This window comes from Tripterygium wilfordii, chromosome 4, assembly GCF_013401445.1.
Source record: "Tripterygium wilfordii isolate XIE 37 chromosome 4, ASM1340144v1, whole genome shotgun sequence".
NCBI lineage: Eukaryota > Viridiplantae > Streptophyta > Magnoliopsida > Celastrales > Celastraceae > Tripterygium > Tripterygium wilfordii.
In genome coordinates this window covers 2121935-2140836 of record NC_052235.1, presented here as the reverse complement: position 1 = coordinate 2140836, position 18902 = coordinate 2121935, and the positions used below count along the sequence as shown (strand labels likewise).

General features: G+C 35.6%; 2 protein-coding genes and 1 non-coding gene across 3 annotated transcripts; all 3 read left to right on the top strand.

Moving 5' to 3' along the window:
* The first annotated feature begins 1632 nt into the window (after positions 1 to 1632).
* Positions 1633 to 5008, top strand: LOC119996433. The gene is made up of 7 exons (XM_038843066.1): positions 1633 to 1959; positions 2117 to 2156; positions 2643 to 2713; positions 3398 to 3492; positions 3916 to 3983; positions 4473 to 4583; positions 4689 to 5008. Exons 1-7 carry the CDS (start codon positions 1755 to 1757, stop codon positions 4819 to 4821), a joined length of 723 nt encoding a protein of 240 aa, XP_038698994.1. The 5' UTR covers positions 1633 to 1754; the 3' UTR covers positions 4822 to 5008.
* A 109-nt stretch (positions 5009 to 5117) lies between these two features.
* LOC119998016 lies at positions 5118 to 5279 on the top strand. The gene has a single exon (XR_005468148.1). It is a non-coding gene; the product is annotated as a U1 spliceosomal RNA (small nuclear RNA).
* Positions 5280 to 10463: 5184 nt separating this feature from the next.
* Positions 10464 to 14270, top strand: LOC119996053 (cytokinin dehydrogenase 7). Its single transcript, XM_038842554.1, has 4 exons — positions 10464 to 11290; positions 11496 to 11771; positions 12520 to 12782; positions 13840 to 14270. The coding sequence occupies exons 1-4, from the start codon at positions 10595 to 10597 to the stop codon at positions 14171 to 14173; spliced, it is 1569 nt and encodes a 522-aa protein (XP_038698482.1). The 5' UTR covers positions 10464 to 10594; the 3' UTR covers positions 14174 to 14270.
* Positions 14271 to 18902: the final 4632 nt, after the last annotated feature.

The following is an 18902-nucleotide window of genomic DNA, read 5'->3' as shown; positions in this document are numbered from 1 at the left end:
AACTTTCAATCTTTTTTCCGTTTCTGTCCTGAGTCATACTTCCGATGAGAATTCCGTCGGACTTTGTTGATGTGGCAGTCAAACTCTGTCAAATTGTACATGTGGCTTGATGATAAGTAAAAAAAAATATTTTTTATTATCTTTAATCAACTTTTTACACGTGAAATGAAATTAAAAAAAACCTCCAATTTTTTTAAACAGTTTTTATTTTATTTTTGAATTTGTTTTCAAGTAAATTTGATTTTTATGACACATCACCATGTCCATATGTACAATTTCTCGGAGTTTGAAGCCACATCAGCAAAATCCGGTGAAAATCTCACCGGAAGTGTGCCGCAGGATAGAAATGGAAAAAGATTGAAAGTTCGAGGATAGAAATAACTGAGTTCAAAGTTTAAGGATAGAATCGAGAAAACATGAATGGTTCGAGGACATAAATGATAGTTTAGCCTATACAGAAAAGGTGGGGGATTTTAAAAAGTTCAAACTGGTTAAATATAGATTATGATACCAAAATACCCTCCATTAGTATAAAGACGCGTGACAATGGGGTATGAAACGTGGCACCAATATGCCGTGCAAACATGTTGTTGAGGTGCTGAACAAGCTCCTACAGAGCTGTCAAACAACGCAAACAGCACCCGAATAACTCATATTTTAAACCCTCTTATAATTAAACGCCTAAGAAAATTGAAACCCTTAAGGAATCAAACTCCTATCAAGAAATGAAGAAAAAATATTCACCCCTCGTGAAACTCTCCTAAGAATCATAATGGGATAAACATTTTCTTACTTCAAGATCATATAAAAAGCAGCCTTCATGCCAAATAATCATAATTTATTCTCTAAATTTCAATATTAACAACTTTTTATTACTAGTAAACAGAGAGCTTTGAGCTAAAGAGCACTTTCAATCTTTAGATAACCTTCAAGTTGACTCAAGCGTTAGAGAGGTCCACTGTAACTCACTATTTGTTCTATACAAGTCATTAGAACAATCGTTATCTAGTAACTAGTTCAATCTACTAATACATCAGGGAATCAGTGAGTTTTTTGACCTTACCAATCGAAAAAAATGAAACCAACTTAGCAGTTTTTTTGAAATACCATTGAGAAATTTGTTTCTTATTAGAATTTGTAATCCTATTGCTTATGTCATTGTCACATTCGTTTATCAAAGACAAAAAATTTAGTTCACCAAGTTCAAACAAAATTTTACGGATATTAATCTTTTCGAAACAAGGTTTTTTAGCCAATTATAGGTAATTATCCCAAGCACACGAGGGATTCCAATTTCAAAAACACACTTTGAATCACTAATCTGCAATAAAAGAGAAAATTGGAAGGGTTTGAACTTTGAAGTAGGAGACTTGAATCCAATTTATTAAGCCTTTTTTATATATACGAAAAAAATCACATTAGTATTTAGTAGGGATGTGGTTGTGGGTTTTGAAACTATAGCGTGTTATTTTGTAAGTTTTGAAACTAACGAGGGTGTCTTAACAGATTTTGAAACTATACAACGTCCCAAATACAGGGATCTGGTTGCAAAATTTAACGAGAATTTATGGAAACGGGTAGGACAAGTAAGTAATTTCGACCTGCCCATTCTTGTGAGGCGGGCAAAAAAGAAAAAGAGGGAAAAAAAAAAAAAAACCGGATAAGTCGCGCGTTTGTCTGCAACTGTATCCTGTCCACAACTACGTCGCCGGGAAAAACACCGCTGCAAAGTAAAACGGGTCTTATGTGCCGTAATGGATATACTTGGCAGCACTGCGCAAGTTAGCACCAGGCCTTTCGTTTCCTCGCCTTTGCAACGCTGTCCCTCTCCAATTTCCCTCGCGAAAGGCACTAAGTACGCGAAAGTGAGGTGCGCATCGTACCTCCCTAAATGGCTCGAGAGTAGGCGATTGGTCTCCATCTCTCTCGTTCTCTCGCCTTTGTTCCTTATCCCGGACAGTACGCACCTTCCCTTGGCTTTTCTTTCACAGAAATCGGAAGTGGAAACCTGAATTTTATGTTAAATGTTTTTTTTTTGTATGGCATATTAATGTTGATTATATATCTATAGACACACACATAATATCATCGGAGTTTTGATATCCTTGATTTGCAGATGCTATTGCTGGAAGCTTTTTTGACAAGTACGTGAAAAGGTAATGTGTAGTGGCTATCTATAGAAGCAATTCTTAATTGATGATTGTTTAGGGTTTAGGTTTAATCTTATGAATTGTGTTTGTTTGGCTAGGTACAGAAAATTTGTCCGCATTCCCGACCCGTTTGTGTGGACAATTCTTTGGAGTCTTACCACTAAATGTGTTATGCATCAATACATTGTGTTTAAAGAGGTTATGGTTAATGTTGTATCATCAACGGAACTTTGAATCGTTGTTTTTTGAAGATTGCTTACAGACTACCAAAGTTTTTGCCTAGTTTATTACTACTAGCTTCAATTTGCACTGTTTATGAATGAAATTAAATAAGGAAACATTCTTTTTGTATGGCCAATTTCAATAGATATAAAGATGGATTAGGATGGTGCTTTAGATTTTCTTTTTTTCACTGGCTTGTTGGGATGTTCTTTTGGCTATCTAGTTCATTTGCATAAAAACTAATTGTTGCTGCTATTGTACTGTCTACAGGAAAAAACTTGATCCGCTTGAGGCTTATGTGCCTGCTATTATATTGACTCAGATAGAGATTAAGGACCTAGGTACTTTCCTCACTTCGTTTCATATTTGTTCCTAACTTAGCCTATAAAAGCAGGAGATGATGATATTTTCTAGTTGTTGTATCATAGTTTATCTGTGTTAGGTAATATTGATGGAGCTATCAGAGGTTTTTTATCGTCTTTGAGAATCTAAGAGCAGTTTGACTGCTTTCCAGTTTCCTCCCTGCTTGCAAACAACCAGTGATATCTTGCTTGCTCATCATCTAACAATGTAATTACGACAATGTATATATTGCTTCTTAACTATGGGGTTTAACCGTTTAAGCATTGCTCCTCTTCTTATCTCTTTTTGAAGTTGCTGAACCAGATGTTTTATCCGCAAGCAAATTTCGGAATGCACATTCTTGCTAGCCTTTTGCTTTGAAAATTATGAAGATCCTTTTTATCCTCTTATTTCTCTATCAGGTCATGCAAATATTTTTTAAACGTGGTGTTTTGAAACATTTATGCCCCCATCCCACTTTGGTAGTTTTGCTGAGGATTCTCTATCACTTTCCTTCAACATTCACATGTGTGGTTGATAAAGTTCCTTCATCAATCATCGGCTGATAGAATGCCAACAAAAAAAAGCGAAGAAGAAGAAGAAAAAGATGACTTGACTGGTTGTGCCACAAAAATGTTTTACCTCTCTTAATGCTTTATATTCTATCTTTTTTGCTACTACAGAGAAAACCCTAGAGCTTGATCAACCTCAATTTGCTACCTGCCGATCGCTATTACGTTCCGGACCATTCGCATCCTTCCGTGTAAACATTCGTGCTGTAAGTAGAGGCTTTTTTTTTTTACAGTATTATTCATTTTATTCCTTTTTTGGTTTTCATTTTCTGATAACTTTTGGTAAGGAAAATCTACATCTAGAAGATAAATCTGTGTCTGGTAGTCCTTTTGAGTAGAATGACTTAAAATCAACAAAATATTCATGACCAACTGAAAGGAAATTTAATGTTTGTCTATAGGGAAACATGCTCATGATGTAGTTTTCTTGGTCTAGAGGTGCATACTTTTCTTTAACCTTGTAGGACCAATGCTGTCTGGTTTAGATACTGCGATTGATCTCATAATAGATTCTATGATAAAATAGAAACTACCTAGAGTATTGTGCTACATTCTCAAATTTACTTTCTTTATGACAGTTTTTGTGTACACGAGTTCCTAAGTTTTGGATATTTTCTTCGGAATTTTAGGTAGCACAATATGCATCAGATGCTGGAAAAGGTAGCACTCCAAACAATGATGTTGATCAATGTCTCAGGTACCATTACTGCTTTCTTGATATGGTTTTTTCATAATCTTTCAGCTACTTGCAAGACCTTAGCATATGTATATACAAATATATCCATCACTATAGGCATGTTAAAAAAAAACTATAGGCATTTTCAGTTTCTTAAGAAATGTATTCATAGTTGCACATAGTAATCTAGTTTAGAGGTGTACGAGCTGTCTATCCCAATTCTTTTATGCGAGACTATGTGGTGTACATAAAGTGTTTGCCTATGAAACTGGAGATTCTGACCAGCTAGCATGATCATGCTTTGAAATTCCACTGAGGCAATAAACTCTTGAGAGTTCATTTTCCATCATATATTGCTAGATATTATACTTCATCCATAGTTATCAATGGAATGGCCTAGCTGCCTAGGTGGTGAACAATAAAGACAACCTGGTTTTGTTTGATATTGCAAGTTCCAGGAATTTATGTCAAAAAAATTGACTGACACGAATAGCTTTGAAAATGTTGAAGAGCCTTGGAAGAGCTTGATTCGTTACTGCTGCATGCGTCCAGAAATGATCCAGAAGCATCAGTCAATGAAATGAAGGCAAAGATTGGTGTCGCAGTCAATGCACTGGACAGGTAATATGGGGAACCGTGTGTTATTTCACTTCTTTTTTGCCACAATTTTTGCATGCCTATTGCCTCATGACGGCTTCATTTCTTAACGAGCTTTACATTTTTCAGCCTTCTCAAAACTGTCCCGTCTGACATTTTTGATAAAGGGAGGGCTGCGGCCGATGCCTACAGAACCCTGGAAGAAGATACAAATCCTGAAATCTTAGATCCAGAATTGAAGCAGCTAGAATCAATATTATGAATTTATGTAACTTACAATATCTCTTGATCATTTTAAATTTGAGAATCTTCTCTCTTGTAGTATGATCAATCTCAAGGCACATATCAAAAATACGTAATATGTGATTGTGTCCTGCTGAGTGATAGCAATCAACTAATGTATCATGAACTTCTTTAAAAAAGATTAGGGAAAACTGTAGTTATGAAAGTACTTGTTGCTCCGTTTGAATACCATATGCACAAAATCCCACATCGAAAACGCCAAATAGGTTTAGACATAAGTGCACTACAAAATGCACCCTGAAGCCTCCTTAAAACATACTTACCTGGACGGGGTCAATGGGTGATCATGAAGGCCCATGGCCTAGGTCAGTAACCTCCATTGCACATAGGAGGGGTACTGCTCTAAGGTCTCCCCACTGAGGGAGAGCCTACGTCGTTATTTGTGGAAGTGGGGGCCTGCGTTCGCGCGGCCCCCATCTATTCTGGTGTTAAAATATTTATTGCCTTGTGCTTTTAGTGGGCCTGTTATATAATATTTGGGGCCTGTTTCATTTCGGCCCGTACTAGTCCTGCTCAACAATTTTTTGGGGCTACTACGAATTAGTGACTAGGCGTTTGAACGCATAATCTATTCTTGCGGCCTATGCTATTGCCAAATTAATAGTTGGCCCATTAACGAATAGGTTAAAGTTTGTTTGAAATCTTTATTTTGGACAAGGATCTGTCCACAACTGTGAGTACTTGGGTTCTCCCAATAACTAAAAAGTGTATCATGCCTGAATCTAACTGGAGTTCGCGGTGGTGGAGGAACTGGATCGGAAAAAAGAGGGATTCTAGTTGTAAGATATCTAATGAAACCGTCGCTGGAATTGAGATCTCATTCAAAGAGAAAGATCTCAAATATCTGGAGTTTCTTTTTGTATATTATATGGATGATCCGATCCGCAAGGACTGTGATTTGCAGTAGTTATTCAGTATGTCATGATGAGGTGAAAGAAATTTGGAAATCCTGGAAGGAGAAGGAAGCATGGTCCAAACCCACCTTGCAAAAGTTGCCAAAATGCTCCACGTGTATCCCGGTTCTTCCATCAAATGGTACAACATTATCGCTAGATCTATTGATTCTATATTATTGCTTTGTGAAATTGGCGATTCTAATGATTGAATTTTTGAAATAACAGGAGAAGTTTTGTCTCACTTGGGGTTGGAACAAGTTCTAGATTGATAGTGGTAGACCCAACCACGGTCATATTGGGAAGCCTCCACAAAACCCTCTTGTGGATCTTCTACAACTTGGAGTCTCAACTTTGGAAGGAGAAAAGTGTGCCAAATGTAGATGGTTGATTACACTTGCTTTTCACTTTGAGAAGCTAAAAGGTATTTTAATCCGGAGGGTGTTTCCGTGGTTTGAACCTGTAACACTATTCAGTTATAAATCTCCATTGTTATTTTAAACCAACATATATAGTGATGGAAGCCCGGGACCTGCTGTAATAAAGCTGTAATTTTATTACAACTGGCCCCATTGTAATATCTTTTTTTGGTATTAAAAATTTTTATTTTTATTTTTAAAAATTATAAATATGTAGTGTTCATCGCAATACAACAATATATTTTTTGTTAAAAACAAAAATCAAATTCAACATGAAAATGACACGACAATTTTAGACCATCAGATATAAACTCAAAATATTCGATGTCTTGATCACGATGAATTTGATTTTTGTTTCAAACAAAAAATATACTATTGGATTCGTTATGAAAAATACTATATATTTATGATTTTTAAAAATAAAAATAAAATTTTTTACTATCCATAAAATACATTACAGTGGGACCTGTTGTAATTTTATTACAGCAGGCCCGGGCACTCATATAGTGACCTAGTATAAAAGATTTGCAAAATCATCACATTAATGAACATCTCTGGAAAATAATGATGGTACTAGAGAATAGACAGTGAAGCTCATCACACGGGCAATTCGTCGAACACCTAACCTGCGACCCATATGAAAACAACGTTGAAGATAAGGATCCTCGAATTCCTGATTGAACTTCTAGATAACAAACATGCAATCTAGTTAACATCATTTTCCACGAGAAATCTGTTTTAGTTAAAGAAAATTGTGTTTTTGCCTCTTTGGACTTGGTAATTGTTGACGTAATAAGAGATTTCTAGGTTCTCATATTCAACTGCAAGATTTTGTAGTGCCTTTTCAACATATGAAACAGAGATATGATATATATATATATATATATATATCCAACTGGAACAATACCCTACAAGATCTATCATTATGCACAGATTTGGTCAAAAGATACAATGATTAATTATACTTTTGGCTTTACTAGTTTCAATTTTCTCCTAACAAATAATGACGAGGCAGTACAACTTGGTATTTTGTTTAAGATTATCAATTGTTCATCTCATTTTCCATAAGATCTCTATGGCATCATACCTAATTTCCGCATCGTAATCTCCTGTTTACCCAGCACCAATATCTAATCAAAAATCTGTTCAAATAATTAAGCTGGGAATATGAAATACAAAAATCTATTCTATATGGCATTGATCTTGCCTAGTTATGAAATCATATCTTCTAGATATTAAAGAGTTTGTTTATTAAATTTATTAAATCAGGTGCATATTTGAGCAATAGAAAAAGTTACTCTTTATTTTAATATCGTGAGAAAATTTCCAATACATGGTCCGACATTTTATCAGCGAGTATGACCCCGAAATATATTGGAGAGAGGCTTCGAATTAATATTGAAATGTTAGGAACCAATTCGACCAACTCATTAGGGTTAACGGAAAATTTTCTTTATTATATGTAGAGATCAACTCACAGTCTAACAATTGTGGGATATTATATCGTCCCATGAATTTTTCCAGTACACATCCGAAAGGTATGAGCTACGGCTTCCATGTAAATACTAGGGGGAAAAACAACAACTTTTTAATATAATAAACGTTACATTTACAAAAAGATGTGTATTGCGTCTTTATCATCAATCAAGTAAACTAAACCAAGAACTAATTATATATTGCCGCCTTTGAACAAAGAATTAGCAATCTAACTAGCAAACAAGTCATTGATTAGCAAACAAGTCATTGATTATCGTATGAAACAAAAGTAAAAACAAATTGTATATGCAATCTGAATCAGGCAGAATCTACATCAAATCTTGGAACTAGATTAAGCTAACCACATAAATCAAGCAAAAAGGGAAGAAGACAAATTTTGTATCTAAAGAAGATCATGCATGAAACAAAATCAAAAAAAAGAGAGTTTTGGTCTTTGATTCTTTGAAGTTAAAAGTAGAAAAAAGTGCAACTTCCGGGACCCTCCCTATATATATATATACACACATATATATATACACCACTACTACTCCTAGCAACAGCATAAAGCAATTCAAGGCTGGGTGGCAATAATAATGAAGACGAAATTGAGAACCCACTTGATTATAAGCTTTAAAAGAATGAAATTGAACATGACTTTTGGATTTGTAGAAAAATAAAAGTGATGGGTTCTTCTTCTCAATTACAATATTTTTGACTCAACCCACTCAAAACCTAACATAAATCACATACACAAAACAAAACAAAACAAAAATTAGTAATGTTTTATTTACGGATTACCCACAAATATTTGGTGCTGTAAAATTAAGGGTCTTCTTCTCTTCCCCTTGGTCAACGAAATCAACTCTATTCTAAACTTCTTAGTCTCAAGTTCTAGATTCTCAGTCGGCATCTATAGTCGCATGCTGCACTATAGGATCTCTTCGCTTCTATAATCTTTTTTTTTTTATTTTTAGTATTGTTTTCTATGATTTTAAAGATATAATTAATAAATAACCTCAAAAAAATTTATGGATGTGCTGTTTCCGAACCCCACATTACTTTGACTTTTGAAATAAATTATTACGTCCACCCCTATGCAGAACCAAGTACCCTTGTTGTTGTTTTTTTAATCTTTCCATACAACAATAAAATAAAAATGAACCCCCCAAAAAAAAAACAAACCAATGATCAACTTCTATAATTAATTAAATTTGGGAGGGGTGCATGAATCTTGTCATGTTTCAAAAATAAATATTGTTGTTGTTGTGTTCTCTTGGTCTGCTCCTACTCTCTGTTAGTTCAGGTGTTCCATTATGTCATAAATTATACTCTACTCATTCTTAAAAATAGTTGACTTTTCACTTAGCTGAAGAGTTGCTTTTGACTTATACATGTCCTTCAACATAAACTACACACACTTATAAAAAATCTTTTGGAAGCAATGTCTCAACCCAATAAATTTAATGAAATAATAATCACAATATTGTTTCAATGTTAAACTATTAGTACAAAAGTCCAAAGCATTATGTTATATATAGATTTTATTATATAAGTAATAATAACTATTTAATTAATTGTTTCAAGGTCATAGGGTACACTTGAGAATTATATGGTGATGCTTGTTATAAACCTGAACGGCCAACTGCCTGCCCCCCGGCCGGTTTCGGTTACATAAACAGTCAACGAATAAATTTGTATTTTTTGGTTTATTTGTAATCTAATAATAAAATTAAATCAAATAACATTTCCAATATTTTATGTTGTGTGTTGATACTAGAAAAGGGAGTGAGTTTGTCTAAGGAACTGTATCAACTAACTGCCCCGGGCGGTTTTGTTAAAGGAACTGAATTCAATGTAGTTCTGACTTTTATTTTCTTTTGTTTAATTCAGAATATAAAAGTCGAAATCAATATTCAGTCGCGGCCGTATATTTTTTTTATTACAAGAGAAGAGGATGAAAATATTTTAACTCGAGACTAATATAAGATATCATACACATGAGTATCATCTGAGTTATTCGTGATTTAACCGTATATTTATTGTATATATCCATTTTTTCATGACAAAATATTTGTTTGCCAAGGTTTTTAACTAAACATGTGTTTTTTTTTAAAACTTGTTCGACTTTAGAAGTGCAGGCAATCTATGCAAGTCAATGCATTTTGGTAAAAAAAAAAAAAGATTTTAATAATAAAAATGATTTAGCACAACGGTCCACTCTTATCTTATCATGTTAAATAAAAATTTCACCTAAATTTCTTTCCAATCATTCAAATGAATCTTAGAAGCAACAAAAAAAAAAATGGAAACATCCGAGCTACTAATTAGAGTGATAAAAATGATATGTATCATTTTGATGATTAGGGTTCGTATCCCTTCTCTCCGGTTAAAAAAAAACAAAAAACAAAAAATGTGGATGTAGGGACACGTAATCATCTTCATTCTTCATCTTTAATCGTTGTAAATATTTTCACCCACCACGACATTCATACCAAAACCAGGCGTAAAACGAGGCCTCGTGAGAAGTAAATAACTACATAATCAATCTACTTTTATCCAAAATTAAATTTTAAAAAATTCCAAATTTATTTTTTAAGATTTTTATAATGTACATGTGGAAGTGGAAGTGGAAGGGGAAGGGGAAGGGGAAGGGGAAGTGGCAGACAGAGAGATGATGAATTGAACTACTGAAGCCAAGGCTGACGTCATTATTAGAATTAAACCCAATATTTTATTTTTTAAAAAAATTAAAATAATCCTCAAGATCTTCATATCAGCCGCTATTTAAACCCCACCTCCAAAAATCAATAAACAGCAAAAACAAGTTGTAGAACCAAAAGAGAGAGAAACTGACAGTTACCGGCAAATTTTGACCTTCCAAAACAAAATCCCCAAATATTAGAAAACAGCCACCAATACCATACCTTACTCCACCGGCGACGAAATGATGATAGCGTATTTGGAGCGATTCTTGCACGAGACTGAACCCGAATCAAGACAAGACGACGACGTTTCCACCCTATGTGGCTCTCTAGAATTACAAGGCACCATCGATTTCGACGCCACCGGTTTAGCTGCTAAAGATTTCGGCGGGACGCACGCCTTCAAGCCGTTGGCCTTCATTCGACCTTCAAACACGGATGACGTGGCGAGAGTCGTTAAAGCCGCAGCTCGGTCGTCTAATCTGACGGTGGCAGCCAGAGGGAACGGGCACTCAATCAACGGTCAGGCGATGGCGGACCATGGTCTCGTCCTAGACATGCGTTCCACAGAGCGAAACAACTTTGACGTTCGGAGAATTGATGGAGCTGTGTATGTGGATGTTTCCGGAGGGGCATTATGGGAAGATGTGCTAACAAGGTGCGTTTCTGAGTATAATCTAGCTCCTCGGTCATGGACCGATTATCTCGGTTTAACGGTTGGAGGAACCTTGTCTAACGCCGGCGTTAGTGGCCAGGCCTTTCGGTTTGGTCCGCAATCGTCAAACGTGACAGAGTTAGATGTCGTTACGGGAAACGGCGACGTATTGACTTGCTCTAAATCTGAAAATCGGGAATTGTTCTTTGGTGCTCTTGGTGGTCTCGGTCAGTTCGGTATCATAACGAGAGCCACTGTTTTGCTACAGCCAGCTCCTGACATGGTAGAGTGTGTAAATTAAATTTCATTAATTAATATTCAAATTTCGATTTTATTTTATTTTAAAAGTAATTTCGGTAAATCCAGTCCTTGCTCTGCTTCTTTTGTCTCTTGCTCCACCAGTATTTATTTTCTTTTGGTGGGGTTTTAATTGCATGGAGATACGTCTACGCAATGTAATTTGGTGGTTTGTTTATGACGATGATTAGGTGAGATGGATGAGGGTGGTGTATGCCTATTTCGACGACTTCACTCGGGACTCTGAGTGGCTTGTGAGTCTACCCGAGGGGGACTCGTTTGATTACGTGGAAGGTTTTGTCTTTGTGAATAGTGACGACCCCGTAGATGGGTGGCCCTCAGTGAAATTGGACGCCAAGCAGCGGTTCGATCCAACTCGTCTCCCTCGGAGCGCTGGCTCAGTCCTCTACTGCCTCGAAGTGGCTCTACACTACCGAAACTGTGACCACCCTTCCACTGTCGACCCGGTAAGCATTATCGTATTATCGAATACATATAATCTCATTAGAATGAAATGCAATTAACCGAGTTCTGTCCGTTGATTTGAATGTTTGGGTGTTTTGCTGAGTTTTGAAGTTTGGAAGTGTGGACCCTTAGTTTTGACCTAGGGGTGGTTGCTAAGTGGGACCTTCTTTAAGCAATTGACCCTGAATTAGAACTTGGGTCCCACGCATCGTGCTGGACAGTGGTAAAGTCAAAACAGTCCCAATACTCGGAACACGTGTACGAACCGAACCTCGGCGATGGAGGATGGCCTGTTCTCGTTCTCCATCATCGCACAATTAAAATATCATTATCTATATTAAATAAGGGGAATTATACAGTTCGAGACTTACTGGTAAATTGAAACTGACTATACAGGTATAATGTATCTTCCATTGGATTTTCTGACAGCACGAAGTACTAGAAATGCCCATACAATATCTGTTAATTACGATAATGACACTGTACTTGAGCTCTGCTGTTTGTGTCTTCTTGTTTGGAATAGTATATCGTAAACAAGGACTACAATGGTTACAATGTCAGGGCTAAAACAGTAACAATGCATCATCAGATAATCAGCACTATAATATGAGAATGGCCAAAACGCTGTCATTTTTGTGGAATCTTGTAGCGCATGGATTTAACTTTAGTATGAGTTGATGTCATGCCGTAATGACGCTATTACCCTTCACTCTGACCCCGTTTACTTTTCTTCATTTCATTATTGTGTAGATAGCGAGTACGTTGCTTGAACGGCTAGGATTTATCAGGGGCTTGAAGTTCCAGGTGGACATAAGTTACGTGGATTTCTTATTGCGTGTAAAGGGACAAGAAGAGCACGCGAGAGCCAACGGTGTATGGGACTCTCCGCACCCTTGGTTGAACCTGTTTGTATCCAAATCAAACATTGCAGAGTTTGATCGTGCGGTGTTCAAGGAGATTTTGAAGGATGGTGTTGGTGGGCCCATACTTGTCTATCCTCTACTGCGAAGCAAGTAAGTGCTGCCCACTTGTTAATTGTTATTTCGACCCCCCCCTCCCCTCCACTCGTCTTAATTTAGCTGGGTTGGGTTTTTACTCTTGTTTTGCTGCATGTCCGCCACGTCTGAGCTTGAGGGGCATTTGTGTGGGACCCTGTTACACTTGTCTTTCTAGAATTCGATCACTTGAGCCATTTATTTTGATCAGATGCTGATTAGTTTTGATTAGGAGATTTAAATCTAGCGGTTAAGATAAGGAAGGTAGGTCAAATCTTTTTATACTTAATGGGTCAGCGAAGTGGGTCCCGCAAAACTATAGCTCAAAATCCGTCAGTAAAGATTTTTCACTTTCTTTGTGAATCCGTAAAATTTGGGTATTTTTTGCCATTTCACGTCATGTTTAGGTGGTGTCGTCGGTAGGGAGTACACCTTTTTGGACAAATATATGGTGGGCCCACACAGTGATTGAGTAAAGGGAAAAAATGAACTACACGGTCTACACGGTACTTTTTTTTCTCTGCCGTGCTTGTGTGTGTAGTTATTGCTTGCTCTTGCACTGGAAGTACTGAAGGGGTATTTATGTCATTTTCGTGATTTATATCTTTGAGGGAAAATGAGATATTGGGTGATGTAACTATCAATTGGCCAGCAGAAACGACAAGAATATTTATTAGCCAACCGAGAGCTATAATGACACCATAATTTGTCTGTGGGCTCCAGCTAGGATTTTAGGAAAAAGACCAAATGTTTATAGCCCTCTCTCTGTGGTGGCCTGGCATGGACAGATGTGAAGTGTGAACATATATATAGTGACATCAAATTATATTTGCCCTAGTCAGGCTCCCAGATTTAGTTCTGTGAGATGGCCTCTTGTTAGGAAATAACTTCACTTAATTGCCAACCACCCCCTCGACCGAGGTGATTAAAACACATATTCGAGTTGGAGGTATCCAAATTTGGATCGCCCATCCTGTTTGCTTACCAAAGAAAAAAGAACTTTACTTTATTTTTTTTTGCTTTTTGGTCGGGAAATTCCATCTTAATTTTATCAAAATTCTCTGTGATTTGCCAGATGGGACACTCGGACATCGGTGGTGTTACCTGAAGGAGAAATCTTCTACCTAGTGGCATTGCTCCGATCCACTCCGCCAAACCCTAAACCTCCGTCAATTGAGAAATTGGTCGCTCAGAATCAAGAGATTGTCCAATTATGCTGCAGGAGGGGTTTTGATTTTAAGTTGTATCTCCCCCACTACAAATCACGAGAGGATTGGAAGCGACATTTTGGGAATCAATGGAGGAGATTTGTTGACAGAAAAGCCAGTTTTGATCCTCTGGCCATACTTGCACCAGGCCAGAAAATTTTCCCCAGAAGTAATATGCCCATAAGTCCAGACCAATTGTAATAATGCACACTTGGCAGCTCTTTTTAATTTCGTTGTTATTAATGTTTGTGTATTCATTTTGCAATTAGTGGATAACCAATATGTTTCCCCAAAAAAATTGGGATTTTTTGTTGCATTAACTGAGAACGACTCGGCTCAGTGTACTCTTCGTAGGGTTCAATGAGCTTAAACTAGGGTCACCAAGTCAACGGGCAATCGGGCACCAACCTAGTAACAATTAGGACTTGGTCGAAACCCATATGCGTGAAGCCCCCACAAGCAGGACAAGCCCACGATGCGATTACCAATGAAAAATATTTAAGAGTGTTTAAAAATACTTAAGAGGGTTTCGAACGTCAAATGCCCAAACATATATAGACTCTGTTTGGTAGAGTGAAAAGATTGATTTTCAATGCTAGCGGAAATGTTGTAGAAAAAAAACTGAATTTAAAGCTGTGAAATATGTTGTCAGGTGTTTAATGAACTAAAAACTTATGTTAATAGAAAAACTGTTGAATTAAAGTATTATAATATTATATTTATAAATTTTATATTAAATTTGTTAGTAAATTTAATGAAATAAATTTATTTGTTATTTTTTTTTGATACAAGTACAAATACAATATACGACACACCACCAGATCAAGCCTATGAAAATACAGGTGTCAACATGCCCCACGCAGGAGGCACAAATCAAGCCCACATAGGGGCAAACTATCAAGCCCACGCAAGGGCAGACTAAGCCCACACACGGGCAGACTAAGCCCACACACCTCCTTGTAAATATTCGGAGGAGGTGAGACTAGAACCCATGACCTCAGTCAGAGACATACAAAGTCATTGTCACTCAACCAATGGCTCATTTGCTATTTATATTATTTTTAGGTATATATTATTAAATATTTTTATATAAAAATTAAGATATTTATCTCTATTATAATTACTAATTTAGAAGTATAATTATTAATTTAAAAGCACATTTTATTTGTATTTTTAAATTTTAATTATTTTATTTCAATATTAAATTTACTGTTATAATAATTATAAATGCATAAATATAATTAATTTATAATTTTCATTAAAATATAATTATATTTAAATCATTAAACATAATTAGGTGGGTCCATTAGTAAAATAATAATACTTTATATAAAAAGTGTGGGGACCCACAATTAAAAAAAATTTTAAAAAAAAGTTATAGCTTTTTGGTGTGGGTCTGCATAAAGGGCTCTTGTGTGCCAACGAATCCGCTGACGAAAATCACCTATTTGACACGGAGCCGCCCTCCCAAACAGACGGATAACATCCAACAACCAGATAACCAAATCAGCTATTGTCGGTGATTAATCAAAAGATATATTGCATGCCATCAAAGGTTGTGATTTGATCACATCAGACTTTGTTTGCCAGTCTAGTCTAGTCCCGTCCGTAATGTCTTATCTTAAGGTAATCAAAATAATTGCCTTGATGTTTCAGTTCAAAGGAATATAAACTTGACTTCCAACTTTGTAATTTTTGGGTCAAATCCTTTTCAACATAAGTAGATAATTAAAAAGTGTGTATGTACGTGTTGTTCGATTGGGTATCAGATTCTCTTTTTCACACAAAAGGCCAAACACAAAAAGCTTATACCACTTTCTCTTCTTCTTCTTTTTCCCCAATTCGAAACGATTGGGTCGCCGTGGCTTCATTAACCAACCTCGGGCACCGTTTGATTTCATATGCAATTTGCAAATCAAATCTACTTGGTTTCTTCTCCATTTCTAGCTTTTCTTTTTCTCTGATTTTTTTTTTCCTTCTTATTAAAAGTAGAGAAAAGTAAGAAATTCGGGTGTCCCACTGTGACTTTATTGAAGGCAATAATAATAATAAGATCATGATTTCTTGTAACGTGAGCCAGCCAATAGGGATGCTTCCCTCGTTTTAATCCCATGCAAAAGCTGGTTTTACGATCCTCGACTACCGTGTCATGCACGGACGTGTTTACTAATCTGTTGGGAGATTTAGAGGGAATCAAGTGAGGCTTGACCCCCAAATAAACCCTAAAAAACGCACTTCTTGGTGCTTGCGCGGGCTTTATTCGTGGATTCATAGCTTTTGGCTTTACTTTTTTTGGTTGTAATCAATAACACATACAATAGTACTATACATGGTTACGTTGTTGATCTATGTATCTACGGTAGAGATAATATATAACTTATATAAAGGTAATTATCCAGACTATCTACTTTTTTATTTGTTTGCTTGATTCTTTACCGTTGTTTCGCTTAGATTTTTGTTTTTTTAGTCAATCGATCGATTGTGTGTTCTGTCTGCAAGTTGATTTTAGCCCAACATTTATATAGGATAACGAATCGTATATGTACATGGTTTGGGGAAATTAATTGGACGTCTTAAGTTTAATGTACCTAGGTTTTTAATAGCAATATTAATTAGCAGTTTGTTTTGTCTTCTGATCTGTTAGTGGAAGGCTAGAAGCTACCTAATTACTCCTCTGTAAGTGCTAAAGTAGTCCACTTTCGACAAAAGGACTATTAACATTTACTAAACATGTGCATGGAGATGCATTAATCTTTGTAGCATGTGAATTACCATGCTTTATTGGTCGAATAATATAAATTGTTGAGAAGTTGAGATGGTGAGATGTGAGTGCAAGCAAGACAAGTACTCAAATAAACCAAACAAGATAGCTAGCAACAGCTTTATTGGTCATTTTCAATTTGATGTTTCAAAGCAAAGTTTGTTAATTTTCGAACCAAACAAAAAAAAAACTAAAGTATTTGTGGACCATATATACATATATTGACCCAATGAAATGACTTGGTGTAGGCTTTCTTTTTTGCATAATTACAAAAAGTTTCTCATCGTGAATGACTCTTTACAGTTGTAGCCATGATTTCTCATCATGTCTCATGTTGAAATTTTTGTATGAAAAAAGGAGGTGTATATATAATTGACTCCTAAGGACGGTCCTCCATGGCCCTACCCTTACAGCCATTTTCACAAAGCACTAGAACTTGTCAATTTCTTGATTTGAAGTTATGTTCAAACCTAGACAAAATGCCAAACTAGCTAGGGTTCTAGACTATATATATATATTGAAATTTTCCTATGTGAACCAAAAGTGTGAACTAACTTTGTGAACTTTAAATCTAATGGTTGTAATAAAACAAAACAAAAGTAGAGACCATAAATTTTTTGTGGGACCCATCACATCTATGATTGAAAAGTAGGTTCACATAGGAGAATTATTCTATACATATATATATACACACACAGTCTATGCAATGTGTGTAAGTTTAATACATATGCTATTTAAGAAATTAATTAGTTAATACTATCATTAACTAATTATTATCAATTTATCAACAATAATGAAATAAACTTTCAACAACAATTGAGTAAAATATTGCATACTACAACTATTTTATTTTCACAAAAAATTAGATTAATATATGATGATTTTGGCCCTTTTAGGTTACAATTATCCCTTTTAAGTTCTTATTTTGTAAGTTTTGACATTTTTTGTATGATTGATTCCATCTAAAAAGGATGCTAATAAATCAACCATTAAAAATTAAAAAGAAAAGAATAAATTAAGAGAATTAAAGGTTGTGGGAAAGCTCTTCCTTTAACACTTATTTATAATTTAAACGTTTTGATTTTAATTAGTTGGTTCGTTCTAAGTAAAAATTTTGAGTATTGGTCCCGGTGATGTGATCTTATCCTTTGTAATACTTTCCAGATAATCCGAAAGCAAAAGGTCTGAGGCTACTTTTGACAATAATTTCCCAATAAATTAATTCAAGACCCAACAAAAATAAAAAAACAATTCCTTGAAAAGGATAGAAAATTATCTCTATATAGAATTTCTCCACTTTACTTTTTGGTGTATCAAAAAATTAGTGTTTCTTTAACCCGCCCGCATGGGAAGATTTTAAAATGGGCCAGGCATTCTTGTGGATCAACTGGGTTTCCTGGGCTTGTACTTCTTAGAAATGTGGGCTATGAAATGGGCCTGCTAGTCCAGTGGATTCATGCAACTCTAAAACAACAAAGTTCGGCCCACAATGATTCCTTTTAAGTCCAGTCCAGCAAGGCAGCAAGTCGTCATAAAAATATTATAAAATGTGTGTTCCCTGTTCTTTGGTAATTTGCTTCGGTAGGAAAAATATGGTCAACTGTCGGCCATTTTGGCTCACCACACTTAATTTGTTGTCACGCCATTGATGGTATGGGATCTTTCAATTGTCTTACCATAACCGTAGATTGGAAGAATGGGGCCCACCCTGTCACCGTATAGTGGAACCGGTGACCGTGACTAATCATTCTTAATCATCGCATTATTGTAATTAATAAGGTGATAAATCACAGACAGATTAGCTAAAGTGGAGTGCTAATTAAATGCCAAAAAAGCAATATGTACTAATCACAACAATTGCTCCTGTTGTACAACAACTTTAAAATAAAAAATTGAAAGCAACATAAAAATCATAAAATAAATTTGATTTATTCAACCTTTTCTTTTTTGGTATTTAAATTGCTAGAACTTAAGTCATTCAACTTGAATGACTCATTTCTAACAATAACGTTCACTTTTGAATTTATTTAATCTACTTGATTCAATAGTGGTAGAGTTGTAAGAATGCAAATTTACTTTGCTGAAAAATGATATCTTTAGACTAACAAATATGACCAAACCAACCAAAATGAGAATGGATTGTCGTCTTTCTTCATATAGAAAAACAGA

Coding starts and splice junctions, on each gene's coding strand:
- LOC119996053 (XM_038842554.1), top strand. CDS start 10,595: ATGATGATAGCGTATTTGGAGCGATTCTTGCACGAGACTGAACCCGAA. Junction 11,291..11,495: donor TACAGCCAGCTCCTGACATG/GTAGAGTGTGTA, acceptor GACGATGATTAG/GTGAGATGGATGAGGGTGGT. Junction 11,772..12,519: donor ACCCTTCCACTGTCGACCCG/GTAAGCATTATC, acceptor ATTATTGTGTAG/ATAGCGAGTACGTTGCTTGA.
- LOC119996433 (XM_038843066.1), top strand. CDS start 1,755: ATGGATATACTTGGCAGCACTGCGCAAGTTAGCACCAGGCCTTTCGTT. Junction 2,714..3,397: donor GATAGAGATTAAGGACCTAG/GTACTTTCCTCA, acceptor TTGCTACTACAG/AGAAAACCCTAGAGCTTGAT. Junction 3,493..3,915: donor TCCGTGTAAACATTCGTGCT/GTAAGTAGAGGC, acceptor TCGGAATTTTAG/GTAGCACAATATGCATCAGA.